Source organism: Anser brachyrhynchus (assembly GCF_964034855.1).
Source record: "Anser brachyrhynchus genome assembly, chromosome: 1".
NCBI lineage: Eukaryota > Metazoa > Chordata > Aves > Anseriformes > Anatidae > Anser > Anser brachyrhynchus.
This window is the reverse complement of record NC_137694.1, coordinates 146,670,194-146,694,343: the sequence shown is the minus strand read 5'-3', so window position 1 is coordinate 146,694,343 and position 24,150 is coordinate 146,670,194. Positions and strand designations below refer to the sequence as shown.

Here is a 24,150-nt window from a genome sequence, read left to right as displayed (position 1 = left end):
ACTTATGCAACACTAAAGTTAGAGGCACTTCCAAAATAACCATTAGCATGAAAACAAGCAAATTATCTTCTGCACTTGTATTATTACTACAGAGACCAAGTACTTTTTTCCTTATTGAACAGCATTAACTCACATGCTTATAATCTAAGTCTACTATCAGCAGAATTAAACATTCAGAGCTGTAGACAAGTTGTTTTTTTTTTCTTTTGGTCTTTCAAAGGCATCTTGCAAAGCTCAGCTCTTCGTATTCAGAAGAAAGGCAGGAGTTTCCAGGTAAGAAGACAGTTTGATGTTCTTGTTTAAAGGCCCTCTAAAATGTTCTTTTCATTCAGGTACCACTTACTGATAACAATTCAACATACTGAGGTTAAAGATGCATTTTAAGCTGCAGCTTTTCTGATTCCAGTGCAAGTGTTCCTAAAACTATCTCAGGAAAAATCAAATTAACCTCAGAGCCCGGGTGTCCTCTAGATTTAGAGCTTAAATCTCAGTATAAAAAAAGTTACCTGTTGTGTTTTCAGGCATATCTTTTGCAGAACCCTGCAATTTCCTTTTCTTTTCTTGATAGAGTCTTCCATTAAGGTTCTTAACAGCTGTTTCATAGTCTTCATCTTAAGTATAGGAAACAAATGTAAGTTCTCAGGCATCGTCCAAGTACAGAGAAGTCTGTTAAGCCCTTCAGACTCACAAGCCTAGCAAGCACACACAACTTCTGCTAATGTTTAAGTTTCACTCACCAGCAAGTAAGCCTTCACTTCCTATTTTGCATGTGTGTGCTTTGGTGCACTCTTGACTCTTTTTCAGTCTAGATGTGTGGCATGGGTTTCATGCTTTCAGAAAATCTATTTCTTATTAATTTTATTAAGAGTACCACTAAACACAATTGGGAAGGGAGATGGAAGATCTTTTGTATAAAATCAAGCAAGCCTAGATCTTTGTGGGAGGCTGCTCATCATCTCTTATTTCCTGTTCAGTGAAACGCTTCAGAACTGCAATTTAACCAATTGCTACTGAGTAAGTTAAGAGGAATTTAGTTGTATACAACTAGAGTTGATGTAAAATATTCAGTTTCTCTGTTAAGAATTTGCTTTAGAATAAAGAGAAACCAGTCTACCATTTATGGAACCTGAGCATTTTTATTTTTGATAAAGGCTGCCTACCACTTGACTCTCAAAATACTTAGAGATACGCCTCTTGCTCGAATATTTATGTAGTCTTACCTAACCAACTACATTAGCAATGAGTCAGAGCACCCATATAGCACCAATGCAAATTCCTTTTTGTCATTCCTGGCCCTCCCTTGTTCTGTCCTGAAGACTCAAATGTACATCTTTGGCACAAACGAAGATAACACAAACATTACCGCCCATCAGTCCAAACTAGTATTAGAGCATCTATTGGTTTTAATAGTATTATACCCTTTCCCAACAAAAAGGCAACACAAAGATCAATTTTGACACTCCTTACCATCATCCTCCTCACTCACATATCCAGGCTTATTCTTATAGCAGAAGAATGTTGAAGGTAGTTTAAGAAAGCCAGCAAGAGCTCTCTGCTCAGGGGTAGGTGTTAACTCGTAAACAATTATAACCTCATCAGTTGGAAGATCATCTTCTGGCACTGTCTTCTCAGCTTTGTACAGAAAATGAACAAAGCATTAAAACTAAATTAGTTTAGAACAGGCAGCAACATTAGTCCAACACTGCCATTATTACAGAGCTGACTTAATTCTTAGGTGGTTAGAAACATACATATTCGGAGCCTACATATTTTTATTCAACCACAGGAAACAACAGTTAAAGTTACAGAATGCTAGGACAAAGCATGCTAGAACTTAATAATTTCTGAACTGCATGCCGAACTACGACCTGTTCTATTGCCTTTGAAATTCAAGCCTCAGATCAGTATCAAACCTGCATTTTTATATTGTTAGAAGGATTATTTATGTCCTTACACCAAAGGAAATAAGATTATGGAAAAAGAGCCATATAGGTGTCATCCAGAGAGGTGGAGAGGAAAAATGCAGGACTGAAAAAGAAAACGTAAAGCCACCTACAGCAACATGTACTATTGAATTGCTTCAAGTGTTTGAAGTTCCAGAAAATATTAAATAGCAACTGAGCAGGACTTATTTCAAATTAGTTAATAAAAAGCTCAAATTTCCCATAAGTAATCTCAACTTAATTACCATAGCAGCTGCTGCTGAAACTTTTAGTGTTTTAAGAGTAATCTCATAGCTTCACGTTACTGGAATAACAAAATACTGCTATCAGCGTAAAGTTTAACTAGCTTTCCCAGCAAGGACAAATACTATTGCTGATTTTATTATACAATTTCTTCTGCTCTCTCCTTCAACATCAAATTGCCTATTCCACTTTCACTGAATAAACACTAATAATCGAAGGTTAAAGCTAATAATCTCACATCTTTATGCATAATAGAATAGAAGCAAAGAGGAAGGATGCATCAGTTTAAGGGTCACATGTGGAGTTCCTTTCACTTGTTTTTGTTTAGAGGGGTAATTTACAAAGTAAAGGCTTAAGAGAAACACACTGGTTAACTATTAATAAGAATTACCCCATAAGCACATCAATATCCATATATCATCTGTTTCCAAGAATCATTTGATTGCTTTAATAAGTCAGCCCACTTGATAACACAATAACATACTGCACTAGAGGTCTGCACTAAGATAGTCAGCAGAATTTGAAGTGGGCTCTCAAAAGCTCACTGTTCTTTTCATAATAAAATATTCGCCAGCTTTGTGGCACAACGTAGTCAAGGTGGAACCTAAAGCTTCAGCTAGGAATTAATCAGTTCCTGAGGAACACTGATTTTCCTGCTCAAGCATTTTGACATTCATTTCTGCAAAAAGAGACAGGGAGAGAAGATAAATTTAGTGTTCCTAGACATGCCCCGATACTCTGGCACAACTGACATATTAAAATAAAGCTGCTTTTTAAAAGTAGCTTTCCCATTTGTATCTTCCAGCAGAGTAAAAGCAACCTAAGTAGTACTAGAATAAAAGCAGCATTCGAAGTTCTAAGCCCCAGTTCAATTATAAGTGCTTTTGCAGTGTTGCCTGCTCCACATTTGTCCCAGCTGATTAACTTCTAATCAAGGGGAGTCAATCACTTCAGGTTCCTAATATAGCATAGAGAGAAGCTCAAACTCATAGCCAGCAGTCTTATCTCAATAGCTCTTCTGAGCCTGTATAAAGTAAATGCAGTACTGTGTTACAAAGGTAGGCAGGTATGCTGCCTGCTAGCACATGCTTTATTCATTCAGATTAGTTAAGCAAGTGTCTCACTTTGGTTGAGTAAATATAAAAACTGAATAAAACAAACGTCAAGAAGTCAGTTCAGATCAATACACAGGTAAAGTTCTTCACACGTTGATCAAACACTGATTACAATCCCAGCAATCCAAACATCCACTTGAAGTGACAGAACACTTGAGCAACAGAAAGGATTACAATGTGCATTTGCCCTCAGAATATGAAGACTGAGCGAGATGTTCATGGGATCACTTAAATCAGTTTCTACTCAGCCTCTCCACAAGAAAGTTAACTTTGCTTATTTAAAATTGCTGCAAACAGATTAAATGTATTTTCACAGGCTGCGATGAAAACAGTGCCATGCACACATACAGTATATTCCTAAAAGGCTGTTGATTTTGGGATGATACAGCTTTCTACTCGGGGAAAAAAATCCACACAGTTGTTAGTATATGGAAGGAACAGAAAGAGCAATACCGCGCACAACAGTTGGAAGCAGTTTCACTGATGTATTACATTTTTGCTTTTATTTCGTCTTTGATATAAAGATCATGTAGATGTAAATATCTAGCTAGTCACAATAATTGTTTTGTCCCCCCATACATATCAGCGAGTATCTGCTAAATATAAAAATACTGAAGTTTAAAACTTAACACATGCAATTGACTTAACTATGAATTAAAATTGTTAAAATACTTGAGAAAAGCTCATGAGAAGAGCCAAAGAAAAAGCTAAGAAAAAACTAGTTGTTTCGCACCTCAATGGAAAATGACTTATGAGGTTAAATTTCTTTTGAACATTGCCCTAGCAAAACTCAGAAACCATTCCCTGAAAGATGTTCCCCATGAGAAACTCAAATTATATTTATGTAGACTTGAAAAGCTAATTCGGACAGGACTTAAAGTCATTTGCTATTAAGCCAGTCAGAGCTCAAAACCAAAACCAAAACCTACACTGAAGGTAACACCAACTGTAAACAAAGCAAGGTATATAACCATACCCTAGTTATCAGGAAAGCAGAAATGAAGAACTGTCTGAAGTACCAGAAAGGCATATGATTTTTTATTTCATTTCTTTAAAACACCTTCCCTGTTCCCAATATAAAAACAAAATGAATTCAAGGCAGCAAGAGTTCTTGCATTTATGCATTAGCTCAGAATGCTAATTCACTTTATTTTATGGACATTCAATGATGAAAATGAAATCAAATTATTAATAGACTCGTGGATGCCTAAAAACACAGAACATTTGACTCTCAATCAGATATGCAGAAGGTGGACATGAGTTCAGCGTTTGAATAAGAATAGCTTCTCTAGAAATACTAAGCTGGAAAAACGGTGTTTGAAATGACTTTGACAGTTTTTAACAGTCTAAGACACTAACTTTAGAAGACTATCTTGTGCAAGCTACAATAAAAATTTGTTTTTGAAAATTAAACTGCTCTTGCATAACTGCACTAGCTTGAGTATGCTTCCAGCAAGCCTAACTTAGGAGAAGTACTGTTTTTAACATCTTATGATGACACAATCAAGCTGTAAGGTGTAATTTTGGTTAAGGGTTCTGCATGTAAACAAGATGGTTACATCAGCAAAAGCTTTTTGGCTAGCTAAGGTGGACTTCGTATTATACATGAAGCACGTACATGTAAACAGTAGCTAAATTTGGCTCTCTCATCTCTGCCTACGCCTTGTTTTTAAAATTGCAGAAGTTAACATTGATAATAAGGAAACTGAATTAAGCATTTCCAGCACATAACTTGAATATATTTTAAGTTTTACTAGTTAACATGTCTAGAAATCTTCAAGCATATTTCACTGAAGTGGAAGACCTCAGGTGGGAAGAGAGTCACACTTTAAAAATAAAAAAAAGAATATAATTCCTTTACTAAAAGAGAATTTTATAGATGCAGCGTGTGTGTGTTCAGTAAAACTGTGAAGTGCAAGGCAGGTTTCTAAATACCCTTAAAAAGTAAGGCAAACAACAGCCAAAAGCATAAAAAAAGACCATCCATCGTGCTCACACATCAAAGGCATTCTCTTACCTGACAAATACAGTAGTCAGACACAGAATTTTAAGTACTCTCTTCCAGCATGCATGTTAATTGTAAGGATTACTAAGCCAACTGCTGTGCTACAGTTGGGTTACTGTCCATGCCTGCTAAAGTGTTTTTATCACACATTCAGTGCAGCGTGTAAATACCTTTACTGTCAGGTTGCAAGGAAGGTGTGCTTGTCCAAAAGGCCATTGGATTAGATTTAAAAAGGCTAAAATTAAATCCTAAAAAATAAATTGTTTGGATGTAAGTGTTTAACTGTACTTTTAAAGAGGGGAAAACACACTTACCTATGCTTTGGAAGCATTCTGTAGTTATGTGTCACAGTAGGAAAATTCATGTTTAATGCTATACTAGCTTACCGTACTCACCTGAATAAACTGTAGCTAACATCTCTGCCACCACACTTTATTATACTTTAGTTAAGAAACAGTTTGTCTTCATAAATCTGAGACTAGTATGCAAATTATATACTATCATCTGGTTAAACAGTCTTGCAATGGTAGGAAGCAGTGCATGAAATCAAAGAGAAGTACCATACCATTAAAATGCTAGTGTGGTGGTTTTACCCTGCTGGGCAGCTAACCCACCACAACCCCTCCCCTCACTCCCCCCTCCTCAAAAGAAGGGGAGAGAAGAAAGTATGCTGGAAAGAAAAAGAGATATATTATTGAGACAAAAAAAGTTATGTGAGTAGCATTAAGAGATGACTGCTTAGTAAGTTGCATAGCTGAAAAAAATTATTAGTTCAAAGGACGCTCACCTTTTTCCACAATTCTAAATGAGAAGTTGGCGGGCCCATCATGTGTCGAAGTAGCCAAGTTGCATGCCTTGCTGTCTTGAGGCTTCTGCAGTGCACTGGAGCTTCTTGGTCCAGCTACTTCCTTCTGCGATGCTGGAATATTGCCTTCGCCTTTTCTTGGAGAATTAAAGCTGAACCCAAAGAGAGAACCAGTGGCCGAAGTATTTCCAAATGTGAATGTCTTTGACTTTTCATTACTGAAAATGCTCTTGACAGATTCAGATCCGAATACGAACTTCGGAGGAGAAACCACTGTTTTTGTCGGCGTTTCAGATGTGCTCGACACCTCTGAGGCCTCTACAGTTACCTCAGAAGTATCATCGCCATGGCTGAGGTCGGTTCTTTCTCTAGTAGTTTCTTCCAGTACAGCTACAGCATTTTTGCCACATGGAGATTCTTTTGGTGTATTGGCACGAGAATAAAGAGGTGTTATCAGTGTTCCTTTCTCTTGGGCATTCTTTGCTTCATCAAAAATCTGCTTAAATGAGTCTGCCACGTCTTGCTGTTTGAATCGCACAGCTAGAAGCTCGACTTTCCGTTCTCCATCTGCAAAGTTTTCATCATCATTTTTTAAGAAGCCAGCTGCACACTCTTTGGATGGATCATCTTTCTTAGTGGCATTTTTGCTAGGTTCCTGTATGGTAAATTTAAATCCACTTGGAGGCACTGACATGGAAAAGTTAAATCCTTCCTTTGCAGACTTCACTTCAGAATCAGCAGGAATTTGAAACGTAAATGCTGGTGTCTTGCCTTGCTCGGCATGACCTAACTTAAAGCCTTTTCCTAAGAAATCACACTTAAAACCTGTTCCTAGTTGTCCTTTGGCAGGTTCAGATAATTTACTTTTCAAATCAGAAGTAGATGTTGATGAAGCATCACTAACAGAATTACCAGATGGATTTGGTGTTTGACAAGCTACACAGGCTGGTGAAGAACCTTCATTCCTTACAAAACAAGTATTACAATCCCACTGACCTTCCTTTTTAGCAAAAAGCTCCGCAAATGTATTCTTCTGTGGCTTAGTTGCAGTTGCATCAGCAACAGAACTGAAGCTGGTAGCAGGAAGTGCCTGAGCAGTAGACACAGGCACATTTGGTTGACTTTGTGATTTAGGATTCTGGCAAGAATGAGAGTTTTCATCATTGGATTCATTTTGGACTAGGCCTACAGAGCAGTCCCACTGACCTTTTTTAGAAAAAGGAGTTCCTAAGTCATTTTGAATGGTTTTTGGAGCATCTAATACAAATTTAAAAGAAACTTGAGGAGATGCTTCTGTATTCATTTTGCTTGGATTCTGGGAGGCAACAGGTTCATTTCTCACAGAACGGATGCTGCCATCCAACTGACCTTCCTTTTTAGCAAAGGCAGATCCAAGTTTGTCCTGCACAGTGTTACCGGTGGCTTTGAAACTTGGAGCAGATTCAGTTGATGGGGTGCCATGTGTTTGCCACGCATCTGCATTTGGGCTTTGGCACGATACACAATTCTTTGCAGTTGCTTCATTTGGAACTAAGCATACCTTACATTCCCATTGATCCTTCTTCAGGAGTGACTGTCCAAACCCACCAGAAGAAAAGGTTTCCTGAGCTTCCTTTCTGAATGAGAAAGTTGGAAGGGCAGATGCAGTTGGAACAGATTTAAGACTGACTTTGTTACCAGGTTCACTGGTCACTCCATCTTCTGGAAACTGAAATACAGAGTTCAGGGTCCCTGAGGTCGATCCATTAGACTTCTTGATATCCTGACTTGTCGTTTCTTTTGCAGTAGTCTCACTAGTCTGAGCCACAGATGTGTCAACATTTGATCCTAGGGTTTTTAGGATGTTCTGTGACTCCTCAAACTTACTTTTGAAAAGCATTGCTTCCTCTGGTGTTTTAAACCGAATTGCAAGCTGTTCTGGTTTTGGCAACTCGTCTGCATAATCCAAAGCATGCCATACAAATGACCTGTCCGATCCAGCATTTGGAGTTAATTTCATATCAGTATTTATGTAGTGATTTGCACAGATTTTCAGTACTTGGTCCCGTCTCATTAAGAGACGGAATTTGCCAGATACTTTATGCTTCAGTATTTTCACATTTCCAATACCCCTTTCTTTCCATTCCTTAGATTCTGCATCAAAACGGAACAGTTTGGCTCTGTTACAGAAGAATTCTTCTTCATCTTCCTCACCTGTCTTTACTTCAATCTTGTCAGGAAGGGGCACCACTGGATCAAAATGAGGACCATCATCATTCTCATCTCCGAGGGTGCTTCCTCCCTCTGTTTCATGACTTTTATTGGCCAAATCAGAAGTTGAAGTCATAAATAAAGACTTGCTTGGTTCTTGGAAACTAAACATATCACTCCTCTCAAAAGCCAAGTTTTTACGTGCATTCTGTGCCATGCCTTCTGTAAAAGGGATGCCTGAAATATGTTTATTACCGAAGTTGAATACATTTCTTTGACCAGTTGGGTGGCTGTTAACTGGTTTTTGCTCAGCGTATCTATCATCTTGTAAAGGTTTATCAGATGTCAGAAGACCCAAAAGGCTTTCACTGCTGTTAAAAACTGCATTAGCAGGCTGTGTTGTAGCTTGAGGAGAAGAAAAGGTAAAGTCTCCATCATTAGACTTGAAGTTAGTGTTGAATTTAAAAGTTGTTGGTTGACTTGACTGTGCTGGTGTTGGCAGACGTGTTTTTGACCCTTCTACTGTTCCTGGCTGTCCAAATTTAGATTTTGGAAATTCTATCATTTTTGATTCTGCAGATTTTAAAGCTGTTGGTGTGACTGAAGGCTTTGTGAAATAGCCAGGTCCAGGTAGCTGTGGATTTGTGCTTGCCTGTGGAACACTGTAATTATAGTAATCACCAGCCCCACGAGGAGAAATGATCCCAGGACCATCAAAACGCAAAGATGTGCCATATAGGTCTTGGGGAAACACACAAGCAGAAGTGTTTTGCAGAGGTGGTGTATGGATTGTTTGTTGATAAGCATATATATGTTGCTGAGGTGCAAGTCTGTTCATGCCATAGACAGGTGCCTAAAGAAATAGCGGAAGGCAATTACTTTTCTTGTTATGGTGACAGAACAAGGTATTACTATGCTAGAGCCCACGCAGACATGCACTCTTAAAAACAGTGCGTGTTTTAAAGTTAGTTTAGACTTTAACTTATGAGATTGCCTTAAACTGATTATTTTAAATCTTGAATGGCATCTGAAAACAAGCACTGAAGAGGAGCAAAATATGAATGGGCTCTTTGGTGTTTTTGAGGCTCTTTTTTTTTGATAAGCAAAATTCTCCTTTCCTATACTACTTTTGGGAAAAAAATTAAGTGCCATCACACATACCCAGTAGGGGACACGCACTAACACATTTACAGACCAGTTTTGCTGGCCGCTCTGCCTGATCCCCACATTACAAAGAAAAAGCAGAAAGATCAACCATCAGCTACCTCCATTTTAACAAATGCTATCTGTGGAATGCAGTAACTTTCAACTACAAGCAGTCATTCAAGACAAGAATCAAAATCACTCTTTTCTATAGACCAGTAGGAACAGATTGAACGGATACATTCATCCTTACCTTTGTTGGTGTTACATTGGTCGCAGCAGTTCTGAGAAGATACTGAGAGTTATAGGCAGGTGACTGGCTATAGTAAACAGATGGGCCAGTAGTAGCAACTGAAAATGAACACCAGAAGAGTTTATATCCTTTTTTGTAGTTTTGAATGGATTTTCCCGAGATCAGTTTTAGTTATGAACCTTAAAATATTTCTGCAATATTTTAACGAGTCTACCTCAGTTTAGCTAAGTGTTTAATTAAGATTTCAGCAACAACTTACCTGTTAATGGAGCTTCATGAAGATTTTGTGCTCTCTGATAGCTCTCTGACAAAATATCTGTTCCATAGATTTCACCAGGCCAACGAGATGATACATTCGAGTTGGAATTGTTGTGTTTCATTTTTTGCATCTCATTCTATTAAGACAGTGTTTCAATTAAGAGAATGTAAGTGTATAACACTGGTATTTGTAGAAGAAAGCATAAGGAGCGATACCTACCCTAATTACAATCATGTTCAAACTCTGAAAAAAAAATCAAGAGGTGGCTGTTGGAATAATCCAAGATCTGTTCATGCTATACAGCATGCTGGGAGTGTTTTCTAAAGCCAGAAATAAAAGTCCCAGAACCAACTGGATGATACCCAAGCTGATGATAGCAGAACTCTTTCTGCACACACAGTCCTTGGAAGGGTTGCCTCCATACCCCTGCCTGAGTCCTGAATTGGGGTTTTTAGGCAACAAGTTTTACTCTTGCACTCATTTTAGGTAGATGTTTACAAAGATATTTTCACTGAGTTATGTGGTAGCATGAACTAATGTTAGCTTGCTAGGCTAGGATCAGAGTCCTTACTATAACAACAAGATGAGCTGATCTGCATTGAACATGGTGACAAAATTGTTTAACTTTACAAAGTCGTTTACCTTTAAAGCTTCCACTTGCTGACAGATCATTTGAAGTATAGATCTGTGACCTTCTGCCCACTGAGGGGGATTTTTAGGAGAAAACTGGGGAGCAGAAGAAAAGTTCATTTAACCTATTGAATTTTTATTCAAACATAACACTTCCCTAAAATAATAACTGGCTAATGTACCTTGTAGCTCTTAGATGGTGAGACAGAGAAGTTATTAGACAGTGAAGTGGAATATTTCACTTCTGAATCTACAGCTGGTGACAGGTCATTTCCGAAGGCAAGACTTGCCTCTTCATCATTCTCTCCGAGTTCCTGAATCACTGCGTCCAACATTTCCCTCACAGTTTCAACAGATACCGGCAGCTAGAAAGTTATTGGAAATGCAAGTCATGATTGCATTCTTCCTCAGAGAAGGAGACTACGTTCTGATCAGAAATACTGTTTTTTCAGCAAAGCTCCAAATCAAAGTTAATGTAGGAGAACAATTCATGTAAGCTTTAAATTTTATTTGGAAACTGTTAACCTCTGTAAGAAAATAATGGGCAAAAGCTATTTGTTGGCAAAGAAGCTGTCAACCACAGAGTAGTCAGAACACTGCACGATCTGGTATCTTACAGAAGTTTCCCAGAATGTACTAGCCCACTAGAGTTATGCAGGTTATTTGTCATGTGGGAAAAAATAAGTTTAGCTTGCCTTTAAGTAAAGTCTGGTCTAAAAAATCTGACTTGAATGCAAATGGTTTCATTTTAAAATAGTAACATAAACCAATGCATCTCTCGAAACAAGCTTTTAAGCAAGAATTACTTACTTTCTCAGTTACTGACACATCAGAGGAGCTTTCGTCTAAGATCTTCATTAGATAATGCTTGCTTTTAAAAAGACAGACTTTGTGTTCTTCTTGTTCTTCTAGCATCATGGCATCATTCTCAATCTCCTCTGCCTTTCTTTGGAAGATCTAACAATATGCACATTAATTAGAATCAGTCAGAATGCAAGTGAAGAAAACAAGTGAAGAAAAAGCATTTGCGGGTAATGAAATTTATGAACTTACTATAGCAAGATTCCAGTATGAAACGACATTCTTAATAGCTTCAAATGCTAACAAAGCATCATCAGTTCTGCCATCAACTGCATCCAATGTTGCAAATGCTATACGTGCCTCTTCTTCATAGACTGTAACCTGCGAGACCTACAAAGCAAAAGACGAGTCATACTTAACTCGATACTTGGAACAGAAAGTGCATGTGAACGCCACTAAATAATCAGGCAGGCGGAGGTTAATGATATTACTAATTTTTTATTCCTGTAATACAAGGAAAACACTTTTTAAAGAAAGTTGGTAGTAAGGGAGTTCAGTGTCTTCCAATCAAATAGAGTTTTAAAATTAAAAATAAAGTTATAAGGAGAGATTCCCCTGCCTTTAATCAGACATGCAGTTACTACCAAGTATCACTGTTAATGATATTATATTAGTAACACCATAGAGCCGTAGAATGCAAGAAAACCCCAACCAACATACACACACACAATAAATTTTTGTGATATAATCCCTCTTACTTCAATTTTAGATTAATCAATCTGTACCTGGATGTCAAGTCTACGGAAATGTTTGAAGAGAGGATCAGTAGGTTCAGGAATACTTCTCTTCTTTTTGACTACTTCCAGCATAATCAAGACTCTCTTCCAGTAGTAAACACTTCGTCCAATGTATTCCTTCTGGTCATAAAAGGAGTTAAGGCTAATACCCTGTTGAAGAAAAGGGAATAAAAGCAGGTCATCTCAACAAATTCAAACCCATTGCTATTCATACATATTGTTCTCTGAAGCAATTAGTATCTTCTCTAATACTTGTGACAAACCTCAGGCGACCTCTCTACAGAGCTATGTAACATACAGGTAGAAAATACCACTACAGTTAAAAGTAGCATTAAGAGAGTAGTGAGGGATAGAGAACTCACTAGGGCGACTATAGCAAGTAACTTATCTGGCAAAATTAACCACAGTTCTCTCATCTGATTTTATCTACTGTTTAGTTCACAAAATAAGAGAAAAAACATCAGATTATACATATTTTAAAATAATTTTAGCTTACGGTTTTTTGCAGTGTTTTTGCCCAGTATATAATTAAGGCAGGTTGAAGGCCATGTTTATCCAGTGCTCGCAGAGTACTTATTCCATGCTGTACTACAAGCCTCGGTTTTACTGATGTTTCTGGCCTACATATCAGAAGAAATATTCCACAGTTAGTATTCTTTTTTTTTTTCATCTTTTTTAGTCCTAACCTACATCTAGCTTAAAAATGCATTATTAGAAATGAAAACCCCATTTTTAGAAAGTTCTTAAGTGTCTCAAGCCCCTCCAGCAGTAAGACTTCAATGTCCAAAATACATCAAGAAAAATGAATTTTACACACAATCTATGGGGATCAATTCATGACACCCTTGCAGAAGCTACTAAAAACTCGTTTCGAATATTTCCAAACTTAAAAAGCCTTACATTATTTTTCTGTGCGTAATAGTACGAACGGCATCCCACCAGGCTCTTTGCTTTTCAGTATAGAGCTGCTTGCACACTGCCAATGGTAAGAACTGAGGCTGATGTGCACTGTAGTGAGCGTTAAACTTCTCTTGCAATTCTAAGTTGCTAGTGAATACCACTCCAAGCAGAAATACCTGTTTTTGTAAAAATAAAAGATAAATAAATAAAAAGTATTAGATACCAAAACTCTTAAATTGTATAGTACATTTAAGAACATGGAAAATTTACTTACTTCAAGGTCTAACAGGCAAATGGATTCAGGAGCATCTGTCTCTAGTCTTGATGTTTCTTGGGGCAAGTGAAAAAGTTGTTTTAGCCATCTGCGCACTGGGGGTAACACTGACATTAAGATCCACTGCAAACAAAGCCACACGAGGTGCTGGAGACTACCACGGTGCATTCGAACAGCACCTATGCAAAAACAAAGTTGTAGGAAGTTAATATCTGCATCCTAGTTAGGAAGACTAACATCTGATCGAAGCCGGGTTTCGTTATATGAAAAGTAGAGTTTTAGTATATATATCACACTGAAGGAGCTTCCTAGCAATCTCTTCCCATCTTTTTGCCTCCATCTAAGTTGGAAATAAGCATTTTAAAAGTAAGATGTAGCATTCTTGAAGTGATTTTGGCATCTATTTATATTATATAAATAGCTTTCGAAGAAGCAGCATCTACTTCATAGGAGTGCACAAGCCAAATGTATTAATACTTTAGCTTTTCTGTCAAAGCAAAGAATGGAGATAACATTTCCACTGAAGTACATAAGAATTTTAAATTTTAAACTCTTCATTTTGAGGCAGCAGGTTAAACTAATGCATTAAACAGAAGTACTGCAGCTTTTCTAGTTCTGTAATGCTCGTGAAATCTCTATCTTCAGCAATGTTAAATGTTAAAATAGCTTGAACACTTAATTTCTAACTTAAAGCCAGACTTTTTTTTGCAATTATGTTTTTGCACTTATTTCTTTAACAGGGAAAATCTTTAGCCTGCATGCAACATGCACAGACCTTCGTTGTTTTAAAATACATAACAAAAAACACTACAAATAAACTGCTTATGAGAGGTTGTGGTAGTATAAGCTTTATTTTAGCTATTTAAGATAAAGGACTGTAAGCCTTATTGTCTAAAATTACTTAACAGAGAGTTAGGTAGTACACAGAAAAGATTTAACAGCCTAAAAGTTTCTAAAAATTATCAGCTAGGTAAAAAAACTACTAGTACTCTAACCTTGTTACACCAAAATTCAAAGCCAGACTTCATCATCAAGTCAAGTTCAAAAGTAAGAAGTTTTTACTAGTTTGCAATTCTTCCTAAAGTTACCTTATTTTTGTGCCCGTAACCTGTATTCATAGGTTACATAGGAAGAGAGACCTGCCTTCCCATTGACACTTATCGATGTACAAACACAAAGAACTAAACAGGCAGCAGCAAATGAAAATGGATCAGAACAGACTAGAAAACACAGAAAGGATAGAAGTAGGGAAGTATGTGACAAATTCTTAAGAACCAGGCATAACAATACTGCTTCTCAGCAACATGTTACAGCATAAATTGAAACTCCTTACGTATCACTCTTTTGGAGTAATTAGGGCAACACTGAACAGCTAGTATGGCTGTCTCTTACTGCAATATGAAGTATTTCTAGAAGACTCTCTGGTACAGACAGTCATGTTTATGCTGAGTTTCAGAAAGTAACACCTCTTACCAAGATCGTATTTATGAAGTTCCTCTTGCACTGGTGCTTGCATACTGACATTTCCAATATCATCCGTACCAAGGAAAGACCTCTCTCTGGAAGCTCCATTCTCAAAGAGACAACCAAACAGCACAGATGAACCGCTTTTGTTTGCAAAAGATTCCACAACCTCTTTCAGGAAGTCTTCTTTGCCATGGCTCAATTTCAGCAGCATATGACCTAGAAGACAAAAATATCACTTCACATAGATAAACAGTGAACTTAATCAAGGAAAGTAGTATTTGATACAGTGGGCTGTTCTTGCTACGGAAGGCTGAGAATCAAGATTTCCCCTTATGAAACCCACAAATTGGTAAGTTATATTCTCCCTGTAATTAGGTCAGTGTTTCAGCACATAGGCTTTCCAAGCCTTTAGTGACACCAGTCCCAAGGCATTTGTTTTCCTGGACAACTGGATTTACAAAGACTTTTTTTTTTTAAATTATTGTTCTAGGGGCATTGCAACTGTATTCAAAAATAAGCAGCTGTAATACAAGTTGGAGTTGATCTTATCAAAATCCATTCTGGAACAATTCAACCTGATGTTTACTGTTCTGTTGTTTTTTCTTGTTTGTTTTCATCTAGGGGCTATAGAGCATGTAGATTGAAAGCCTGCCTAAGCTTAGCAACAGAAACAGCAAACCTGATGAACAAATAAGGGAATGGAAAGGATGGAGCAACAATAGTATTTTATGCTTGGGCTAACAATACTTGTAAACTTGTAAAATAGAATCAGCAGGCAGAAAGCATTTTCAGATTAGGAAATGCTAAAAAGTTCAATTCTACCTCAGTGTCCTTGAGATAAAAAGAAGAAAAAGCTCACTTGAAAAGAAAGAATGAAGTCTACCACCATGCTGAAGAGGAGGAAGAAAACATTAGATGTCAGGATCAAACTACTGTTTTGCATTTCATATGGAGTCAGAATCCAGAGAGTATTATTGCATTTCAAGACACAAAGTGTATTCTTTAACAAGAGTTACTTGATTCTTAAAGTAGCTATTCATAAGACTGAAACGTAACTAAGGGATTTTAATTATTTTTCATTACCAGACTGGCTTTTCCGATCACAGGCCAACATTTCCAGGGTATCTTGTCCAGTATGCTCCTCTTTTATTAGGTTTGACTTTGGTTTAGGAACCTGGTGAAGAATTGTTATAGCTTCTTTACTATACAAAGCAGATCACTTAAATTAGTCTCAAAAATTAGGAAACAAGCACAAGAAAACTTAAGAAAAAGAGCATCAATTCTGAAGGTACTATATAACACATCCCTTGAAAAATATGAGGTGGGCAACTGTATCTTTTGCAAATAGCACACAATAGCACACCTTTTTAGTTCTGCTGTCTACGCAAGAATAAGGGAGTTACTCAGTTCATCCTCTTCCCTCCCTACACCAATAAATTTACTATTCATTATGTTTTCAGCTGTATTGCAGAAAAGAACAGACTGTGGGAAACACACTCATTAGCCTTTAAGAGTCAATTTACTTTTGACAAGAAAAGCAGTTGATGATACACTTTTATTCTAGTGATGCCATTTGAAATCTTTTAAAGAATTGTGGAATAATAAGATTTGGTGAGGAGGGAGTCTTACAAACACTAGTTAATTTTCAGAATACAAATGTTTAACAGAGCATTCCAAGAACTGCATCAACTAAAGGCATACACTGAAAAACAACTTACCTGGAAACTTATCATGTAACACAGTGCTGCCAGTTCACACGCCTCTTTCCACTGTGCCTCACTGTGCTGAGCCATTTTCAGTAGCAAAGTTCCAGCATGCATGTATAACTGTCCTTTCACTTCGATGAAGGTATGAGACAACTCGTCAGTCCCACTCACATAGGTTTTCACTGAGTGAAGCACACCATCAAGACTAAAATGTAGAAAAGACTCATTCTGAGCAAAGTCCTGGTAAAAGCTATAGCACGTTTGGGGACAACGTTATTTAACTGTGAATCAAGTAACTTGATGAGTCAACTAGAAGGCAGAATAACCGTCTCAAACTCCCAAAGCTCTCAACTTTGTTTATTGAAGTAAAATTCACTTCACTTACCAAAAGGACAGACCAAAATACAGTTAGACTGGTTCTTCCAAATAAGAGGTACCGCAGCAATCTGAATAGCTGCAGGCCAGTAAATAGTCTCCACTCAGGAGTGGCTTTCCAATAAACAGTCAACACTTTCAGTAACCTGACAAAACTATAATAGCTGTTAGCGTTGCCATGATCTAGAAGTGCTTCAGATCTAGGTACCCTGAAGGACTCTAACGAAATGTTAGAAGAACAACCACACGTTTATGGTCAATGTTCGGGGGGGGACATATTTGGACATTACCTATTCCTCAACCATTGCCTGTATTGCTTCATATACTCATTCAAGAAGAGCAGACTGAAGAACATTGTTTTAAAAAAGGTAACAATCATCACTTAAGCGAGAAACAAAGCTATGTCAATAGAAGTTAGTGACAAAGGGAATCACAGAATTGTAGGGGTTGGAAGGGACCCCGAGAGATCATTGAGCCCAACCCCCCTGCCAAAGCAGGTTCCCTCAAGCAAATTGCACAGGTAGGCGTCCAGATGGGTCTTGAATATCTCCAGAGAAGGTAAAAGAAAGAAGAGAAGGTAGATCTAAGGGAACATGGCTCTTCACCAACAAATTGGCTACAAACATTGTTTTGTACTACTTCAGCTGTGACACAGATGGTACGCCTTGAAACCAGCTAGCCCTGAAACACTATCCAGTTTTCTCTGAAGGTGAATGTTCTTACTGCAGGCAGCTTCCTCCCTTCCAATTATATTATATGCCTAAAATTCTTCATTATTTCAACATGTGTTGTGTTAACTTGACCAGGACAAAGCTGATATACAAGCATCTGGGAAATTTTAATGAGATAGTTGCTGAGGTACAGAACATTCTCTTACTGAATGGCAAAAAGGTAATTGACCCAAGATAATATTGGGTCTTCCCCATGGTTATGTGCTGACTACTCAAACAAGGCTTATAGCTTGGGGCTCAAGCCTATTAGGAACCTTTCTTTATTCTAAAACAGAGAGTCTCCTCTCCCATCCACAAACTGGTTACACAGTGAAATTGAAGCCTGGTAGATGTTCTGTGACCTAGAAAAATACATGCAATTCATAGAGGTTTTTTTGTTTTGCTTTAAATACAGAAAAGGTAAAACTATACCTTTTGAGTGCGCCTCTGCATTCTTGAACATCTCTAGAAGATAGCATCACTTTAAGAAAGCTGCAATAGGCCAGCAGATAGTCTTTCTTGATAGTTCTCCAATTACTTTTATCAGACTCCAAGTCTTGTACAGATTCCAGATATTCCTAAAGAAGAAGGTTCAGAGGATAAGGAACAGTCATCCTTCCATAAAGGCAAAGACAGTACTTCTCCAAAACAAATCACTATCATTTACTGCATAATCTATTTCCACTACTGAGACATTCACCAACAGCAAAATTCCAGGGAACTATTTGCCTGAACAGTTTGGTCCCTGAAATTAGAAACTAAACAACTCTGTAACATTTAACTCTAGGAAGGAAACTCCAAGGAAGTACTTTGTAATTTGAGTGGTTTCACTAATTTGCATTTGAAGGAGTTAAATCACTTGAGAAATAGCTGTCAGTGTAATGAACTAAGAGACACAAGCTAGTTTAAATGATATGGAAGATTATCACAATATCAAAATATGATTACACACCTCAAATGTCTCTATGACACAGGAGCACCATTCCAAGCTCGACTGCAAAGGTATTTTCTTCTTTGCCTCCTGACAATGGAAAACAGCGTCTCTCAGCCTATTATTTGAGCGGTACAGTGCAACAAGTCTGATGTTAACGTAGATATCATCTGGTCTTGCATAGAGCTCTGCTTGAATAAGGTCAAAAAGTTGATTCCATCCATCTTCACCTTTACAATCCAGCAACTGCTCCTATTGAACATGAAGGCAACACGTTAATATTTCGTCTTGCATGTGGGCCTTTTCAACAACTGCATTAAGAGACAATTCTCTTGCCTCCACCACACAGACTACATTACTTAAACTATTAAAGCTGAAAAGCTTCCAGTTATTACAAAGTTTGAAGAAATACTCAAACATTTAAAATACAAAAAAAACACAACAATTTGCCTCTTATGGATGGTATGTTCAGCTTGTGAAACCATTTGCTTCAAAGACAGCATACCCTGACACAGAATAGCCTGTCTGAAACAAGCATCTTAAGACTAGGTGTCATTGCTGCTGTGCTACACAAAACTAATACCTGTGCAAAAGTGAGATTGTGTGACTGAAGGCATTTACACAGTAATTGAGAATTAGAGCGTTCCTTACTTTATGCTGTTTTTAATCCAAATTAAAAAAACAAAAAAGCAGCGTAGAGAGCAAGGAAGTCTGAGTTCTCAGGCCTGCCACCTTCCTGCCAGTCACACAATAAATAGAGAACTGCCTACCTAGTCTTAACTTTTTGGATGTGACTACTAACATGATTTCCCTGCATTTTTGAAGACTGTCAACCCTGAAACCTTGAGAAGCGTATGAGAGCCTGCAGCTGCAGTTTTCTTGAAAGCTAGACAGAAGTGTCAAACAGCAAAGAAATTAACATTTCTTTAAATAGAAGAATAAATTCTAGAAGAATTAAATCTAAAGAATATTAATTCCATTAGATTTAATACTCAAGATTCTAAAATAATTTAGCCAGGAAGTTTTACATGAGATGACACGGGAAAAGTGCTCCAGTCAGATACTAGAAGCTTCTTTAAGTCACAGAACAGAGGTTGGAAATTGGCATTTACCTTCAACTTGTAAACAGCAGGGCTTCCAGGAAACACCTTAGCAGCTTTTTCAACCCAGTATTTTGTTCTTTCATCAGTGATGTCATTATTGCACGGTAACTCCGCTATCTTCAGCACTAGATCTTTCTGTGCTGGGTTCAAATCCACAGAGCGCTAGTTTTCCCCATGCACACACACGGAAAAAAAGTCAGGAAAAAAAGGTAACTTGATCTTGCAATCCACACAGAACAGGAAAGAATTACACCACTCGTTGAAAAGACACAGGTATTCAAATTAGACAGATCTATTAGTAAATACTTTCTGAATACATTAAGAAAGACCTCAGTTTCTAAACTTATCACTAGTTTACAGCACCCAGATACATCTGCTGCAACTCAAAAGAGCAAAAATTCAGAAAAGAAAAGATTTAGAAGAGCAAAAATGCAAAAGCCAGCTATTCTGCCCCTACCACCAGCTATACGCAGGCAGCTGGACTCTTAAGTACCTTTAGTCTAACTCCATATGGACACTTTTGAAGAAAGATATAATTAAGTCACACACTAAGACAAGCTGGGATGTATTGGCAGCAAAACTGTTGAGCACATCCTCTCCCTCCCTAAAACCTGAACAAAGGCATTCTGATGGTGAATTTCTCATTGGGCAAGCATATAAATGTAAATTATGTTTGCCCTGCCCCATCTCACTCCCCCCCCCGCCCCCAAACCCAAACAAAACCCAAAAAAAAGCAATAAATACAAACAACTAGAAAACACCCTAGGTCTAGTCTTCCAGTAGCAACTAGATTACTGCTGTCATCAGAGCCCCTGCTAGGGAATTCGACAGCAGTCACAGATCCTTAGTCCAAAGGGCAACGTACGATATGGAAAGAATTTAATAGCAGGTAGCACGAAGACCCAGTCTAGGTCACAAAAGAATCAACTTAAAAAAAATACTGCTGAAGCAAATCATGTCAAATGAAGAATCCCCTCTGCAGTACATCATATACGCATTTGGCAACGGAAAGCATACATATTACACTTTTTCCACAAATATGTTTTCTTTTATGCATTTAAGAAATGTCCAGAACTGCATGATTTTAAAAGTCCCTTTGCAATGGATTAAAGCAGGACATTGGAGGTCAGTGGAGTGTTTACCTTGTAACATCCAAAAGCCTTTTCAGTGTTGCCCTCAGCTTCATAAATTTGTCCAAGAAATCTGTGTGCTTTCGGATCTCTCTCTTGCACACTGAGGTATGTATACATGTACCTACAGAACAGGAAAAAAAAAAGGATCAATATTCCTCAATAATATGAGTCTCTCTGTCCTCCCCCCCAGCCTCCATAGAACTGAAGCAGGAATTTAACATGTGACACAGGAAATGCAGTCATGGTTGGTTCTAGATACCTGGTCTGGACCTTAAAGTACAGAACAACATTATTTTTACATGTACAGATGCTACTTATTTGCCAGCAAGTATTGGTGTTTATTAAAAAAAGAAACTCTAACTGTAATAACTTCACAGAAACTGTAATAACTTCATAATACAGTGGAATAAAAGCCATTTCAAACGGTAAGTTTTTCAATATCACATAGATATTTATCTAAGTTGCTGTTTTATAAAGATTTAAACAGCATCTGATACCCATGTCTACTGCTACCTTAAAGCAGCATGATAGTGATCTTGATTTCTCCAGTCTACTTCATATTCATTTAGCTTTTCTATTATGCTTTAGAGAACAGAATAACAGCATACATCAACGTGTGTTACCTTTTAGCAAGATCATACTCTTTGACGTCAAAATACAGCTTAGCAAAAAGGAATCCTTTCAACGATTTCTGAAGGGGAAAACACACGACAAGCACATTTTAGACGTACAACACTTTTAAAGTAATTGAATAGGAAGACCCTTCTAATACTTTTGAGAGACTGAATTTGATAACTAGTTATCAGCTCCAGTCCGTTCCTCATATCCAAAGCTTTGTTTTTGAAAGATGTGGGATTTGGAAAACAATGTTTTTCCAGTAACCGGCGAAGGCTACTAACGTGAAATTGAGGTTACTGGTGAAGCAAGCAACAAGCCTTAATACTTGTAACAGCTCATAAACACTTCTGACTAAAGAGTGTAGAAGAATGGAGTCAGCTACATTTAACGTACAGGTTTTTTTTCCCCAATGTAACAAGGTTGCAAAACGAATCCCTAAATCTGATAGACTAAACAAGAAGATGCTATTTAGTCCTGCTCTAGTACATGTCACATACAACTGTTTAAATATAGGTAGACAATGCTTTCTCCTCAACTAAGAAATCCCACTTACTCTCAGTTTATATACAAAATGCATTGATGCATTAATTTATTTCTGATGTTACCAGTCTGAGATAACTTGAACACACTTGTTCTGGGGATGAAAGGTGAAAGGTATTTATGGAGGAATAAAACAGGGAAACGAAAGTGGAAAAAAAAGGCAAAACAGAAGACTGAGCAAGCAAGAGGGCAAGATGGCAGAAGCACGGGCAGGAGGAAATGAGTCAAAGGAATGAGCTATGAAACTACAAAGTCACAAGCAAAAACTTCAAGGTAGAAGCTAGATAACATGTATTTAAAATCTGAGCTCCCAACATCAGATCAAAAGCAGGTTTTGTTTGTGAACTCCAAAATACTGGAGGTAGTTAGGTCTACGGTGCAAAACGTTAAACAACTGTCTACATTCTAAACACACTCAAACTGCCAGTCTTCACCCCTCTCCCACCCTGAAGTTATCTACGTAAAACTTTAAAAAGTGAATTTAAATGAAAGCAGGCCTCCTAGTCTTCAGTCCATATTTTCAGGTATCACAAAGACGCACTGACATGCCAGAGTGGAGTCAAACTTGACACCTTGTATACAGGGATGAAAAGAAACCTCAAAATAAACGCTTGCAGCCTTGTAAGACCCTTCCCTCTGAAATCAACACAACAAGGAAACCAGTAACTATTTCCACCGTGGACTGTGCGACACAGTCAGTTGTAAACATCGCTCAAAAGTCAAAACTAAATGCATCCAGTGGCCTTGAGCACAAGAAAAGGAGAGGAAATGTTTTTTGTTGAGTCCACCAGAAATATCAAAACTGTGGAAAAGTATCTGTGAGTCTGGCAGCGATGCACTTGACACCGTCTAATCTAAACAGCACCCAAGTCGAATAAACAAAGTCACAGGACAATTTTGTTGCTGTTGGGAAAGGCACAAACGATGGTGTACACAGGCCCTGCATGCAGTCCCTAACGTATAATGGTTAGCTCGGGCACATTCAGGCTGCTAAATATTCTGCCTCTGCGATAAAACCAATTCAGAGCAGCAGAACGGCATCTTTCAGGATTAGGGCCCCATGAATTGCATCAGTCGGCTGAGACCTGCGTAGCATTTTCCAGCTATAATAGGAACGCTTGGAGTTTTTCACCCCTGTGCCCGGCTAGTGACAGAGAGCAGAGCCGTTTTCTCCCGGCTCTCCCTCCCTCGACGCTGCCGCTTCACGAAGCGGCCGCCCAGAAATATTAACCGCGCCGCACGTAAAGGAAACTGAAAGTTTAAGGCGGCGTGCTGCCTATCTGTGAGTTCAGTTTCTGAAGGGAAGTAACGCCGGGAAGTTAGGAACCAGGGGCCCACAAACCCGAACGGCTCTGTAACTCCCGGCGGGCTCCTCCTACAGCAAACCCAGGGCTCACCGGCCGGAGGAAAGACCCGCGACGTTTCCCGTGAGGAAACCCCTTTTCCCTCGCACCGGCCTCGAGGAAAACCCTGCTAAAAACCCCCTCCCGTCCGTGAAGCGCCGCGGGGCAGGGGTAGCCCCAACCCCCCCCCCAACCCCCCCCCCGAAGCCGGCCACCCCAACCCCAACCCTCAGCCAAGCCAACCGGGGCCCCGGCCGCCTCTCCCCCCCGGGCCAAGGGAAACGGCGACGCCTCACTCACCTCTCTCAGCGAAGGCGCAGCGGCCTGCAAGGTGGCGACATAGCGCTCCACCTCGGCCTTGCTGCGCCTCAACATGGCGGCCGCGGCGGCGCCGAGCCCGGCCGGGCTCTGCTCCGCGCCGCGCCGCTCCCGGCGGGGGCACCCGCCGCGTAGCGCGTACGCCCCACCTTGGGCACGCTGCGCACGCTGCGCACGCTACATACGTTCCCGCGCGCCCCTGCGGCGCCCGCCCTGCGGAGGGTGCGCAGGAGCCGCCGCGCGTTACGCAAACTTCCCCCCGCGCGCCCCACGGCGCCCGCCCCCCGTGAATGCGCAGAAGCTGTCGCCACAGTGAGGGGCGGGGCGCTGGGTGGGGCCACCCCGCCTGCAGCGCATGCGCGGGGCTGGCGGCCGGCCGTTGGGGGCGGTCGTTGGGGTTCCGTGACGGGGCGTTAGGAAATGAGTTTGGAAATGGCCCTTCAGAAATCAGCTGGGAGCAGCTGTTAAGATGAGCAGGCTGCAAAGCTTGAGACAGGAGGTTTAAACTATTTTTATTATTATTTTTTTTTAAGCCGTAAGGCAGTTGC

General features: G+C 39.1%; 1 protein-coding gene across 5 annotated transcripts in view; it reads right to left on the bottom strand.

Moving 5' to 3' along the window:
- Positions 1–23,885, bottom strand: part of LOC308185370 (E3 SUMO-protein ligase RanBP2-like) — a 30,607-nt gene extending 6,722 nt beyond the window's left edge. For 4 of the 5 annotated variants that reach the window (XM_080573358.1, XM_080573359.1, XM_080573360.1 and 1 more), the window contains exons 1-22: positions 23,585–23,885; positions 21,407–21,474; positions 20,793–20,904; positions 19,660–19,812; positions 18,569–18,799; positions 18,049–18,194; positions 16,544–16,736; positions 15,909–15,999; positions 14,832–15,041; positions 13,359–13,537; positions 13,085–13,260; positions 12,681–12,804; positions 12,173–12,334; positions 11,640–11,777; positions 11,397–11,543; positions 10,769–10,951; positions 10,599–10,682; positions 9,957–10,092; positions 9,698–9,795; positions 6,094–9,154; positions 1,468–1,632; positions 507–611 (exon numbers count right to left, since the gene is read on the bottom strand). In XM_080573358.1, coding sequence (XP_080429484.1) covers positions 507–611; positions 1,468–1,632; positions 6,094–9,154; positions 9,698–9,795; positions 9,957–10,092; positions 10,599–10,682; positions 10,769–10,951; positions 11,397–11,543; positions 11,640–11,777; positions 12,173–12,334; positions 12,681–12,804; positions 13,085–13,260; positions 13,359–13,537; positions 14,832–15,041; positions 15,909–15,999; positions 16,544–16,736; positions 18,049–18,194; positions 18,569–18,799; positions 19,660–19,812; positions 20,793–20,904; positions 21,407–21,474; positions 23,585–23,659 — 6,037 coding nt within the window. In that variant the 5' untranslated portion in view covers positions 23,660–23,885. Of the gene's footprint in view, positions 1–506; positions 612–1,467; positions 1,633–1,680; positions 5,555–6,093; positions 9,155–9,697; positions 9,796–9,956; positions 10,093–10,598; positions 10,683–10,768; positions 10,952–11,396; positions 11,544–11,639; positions 11,778–12,172; positions 12,335–12,680; positions 12,805–13,084; positions 13,261–13,358; positions 13,538–14,831; positions 15,042–15,908; positions 16,000–16,543; positions 16,737–18,048; positions 18,195–18,568; positions 18,800–19,659; positions 19,813–20,792; positions 20,905–21,406; positions 21,475–23,584 lie in introns of those variants that run through there. The other variant, XM_080573362.1, reaches the window with a different exon arrangement.
- Positions 23,886–24,150: the final 265 nt, after the last annotated feature.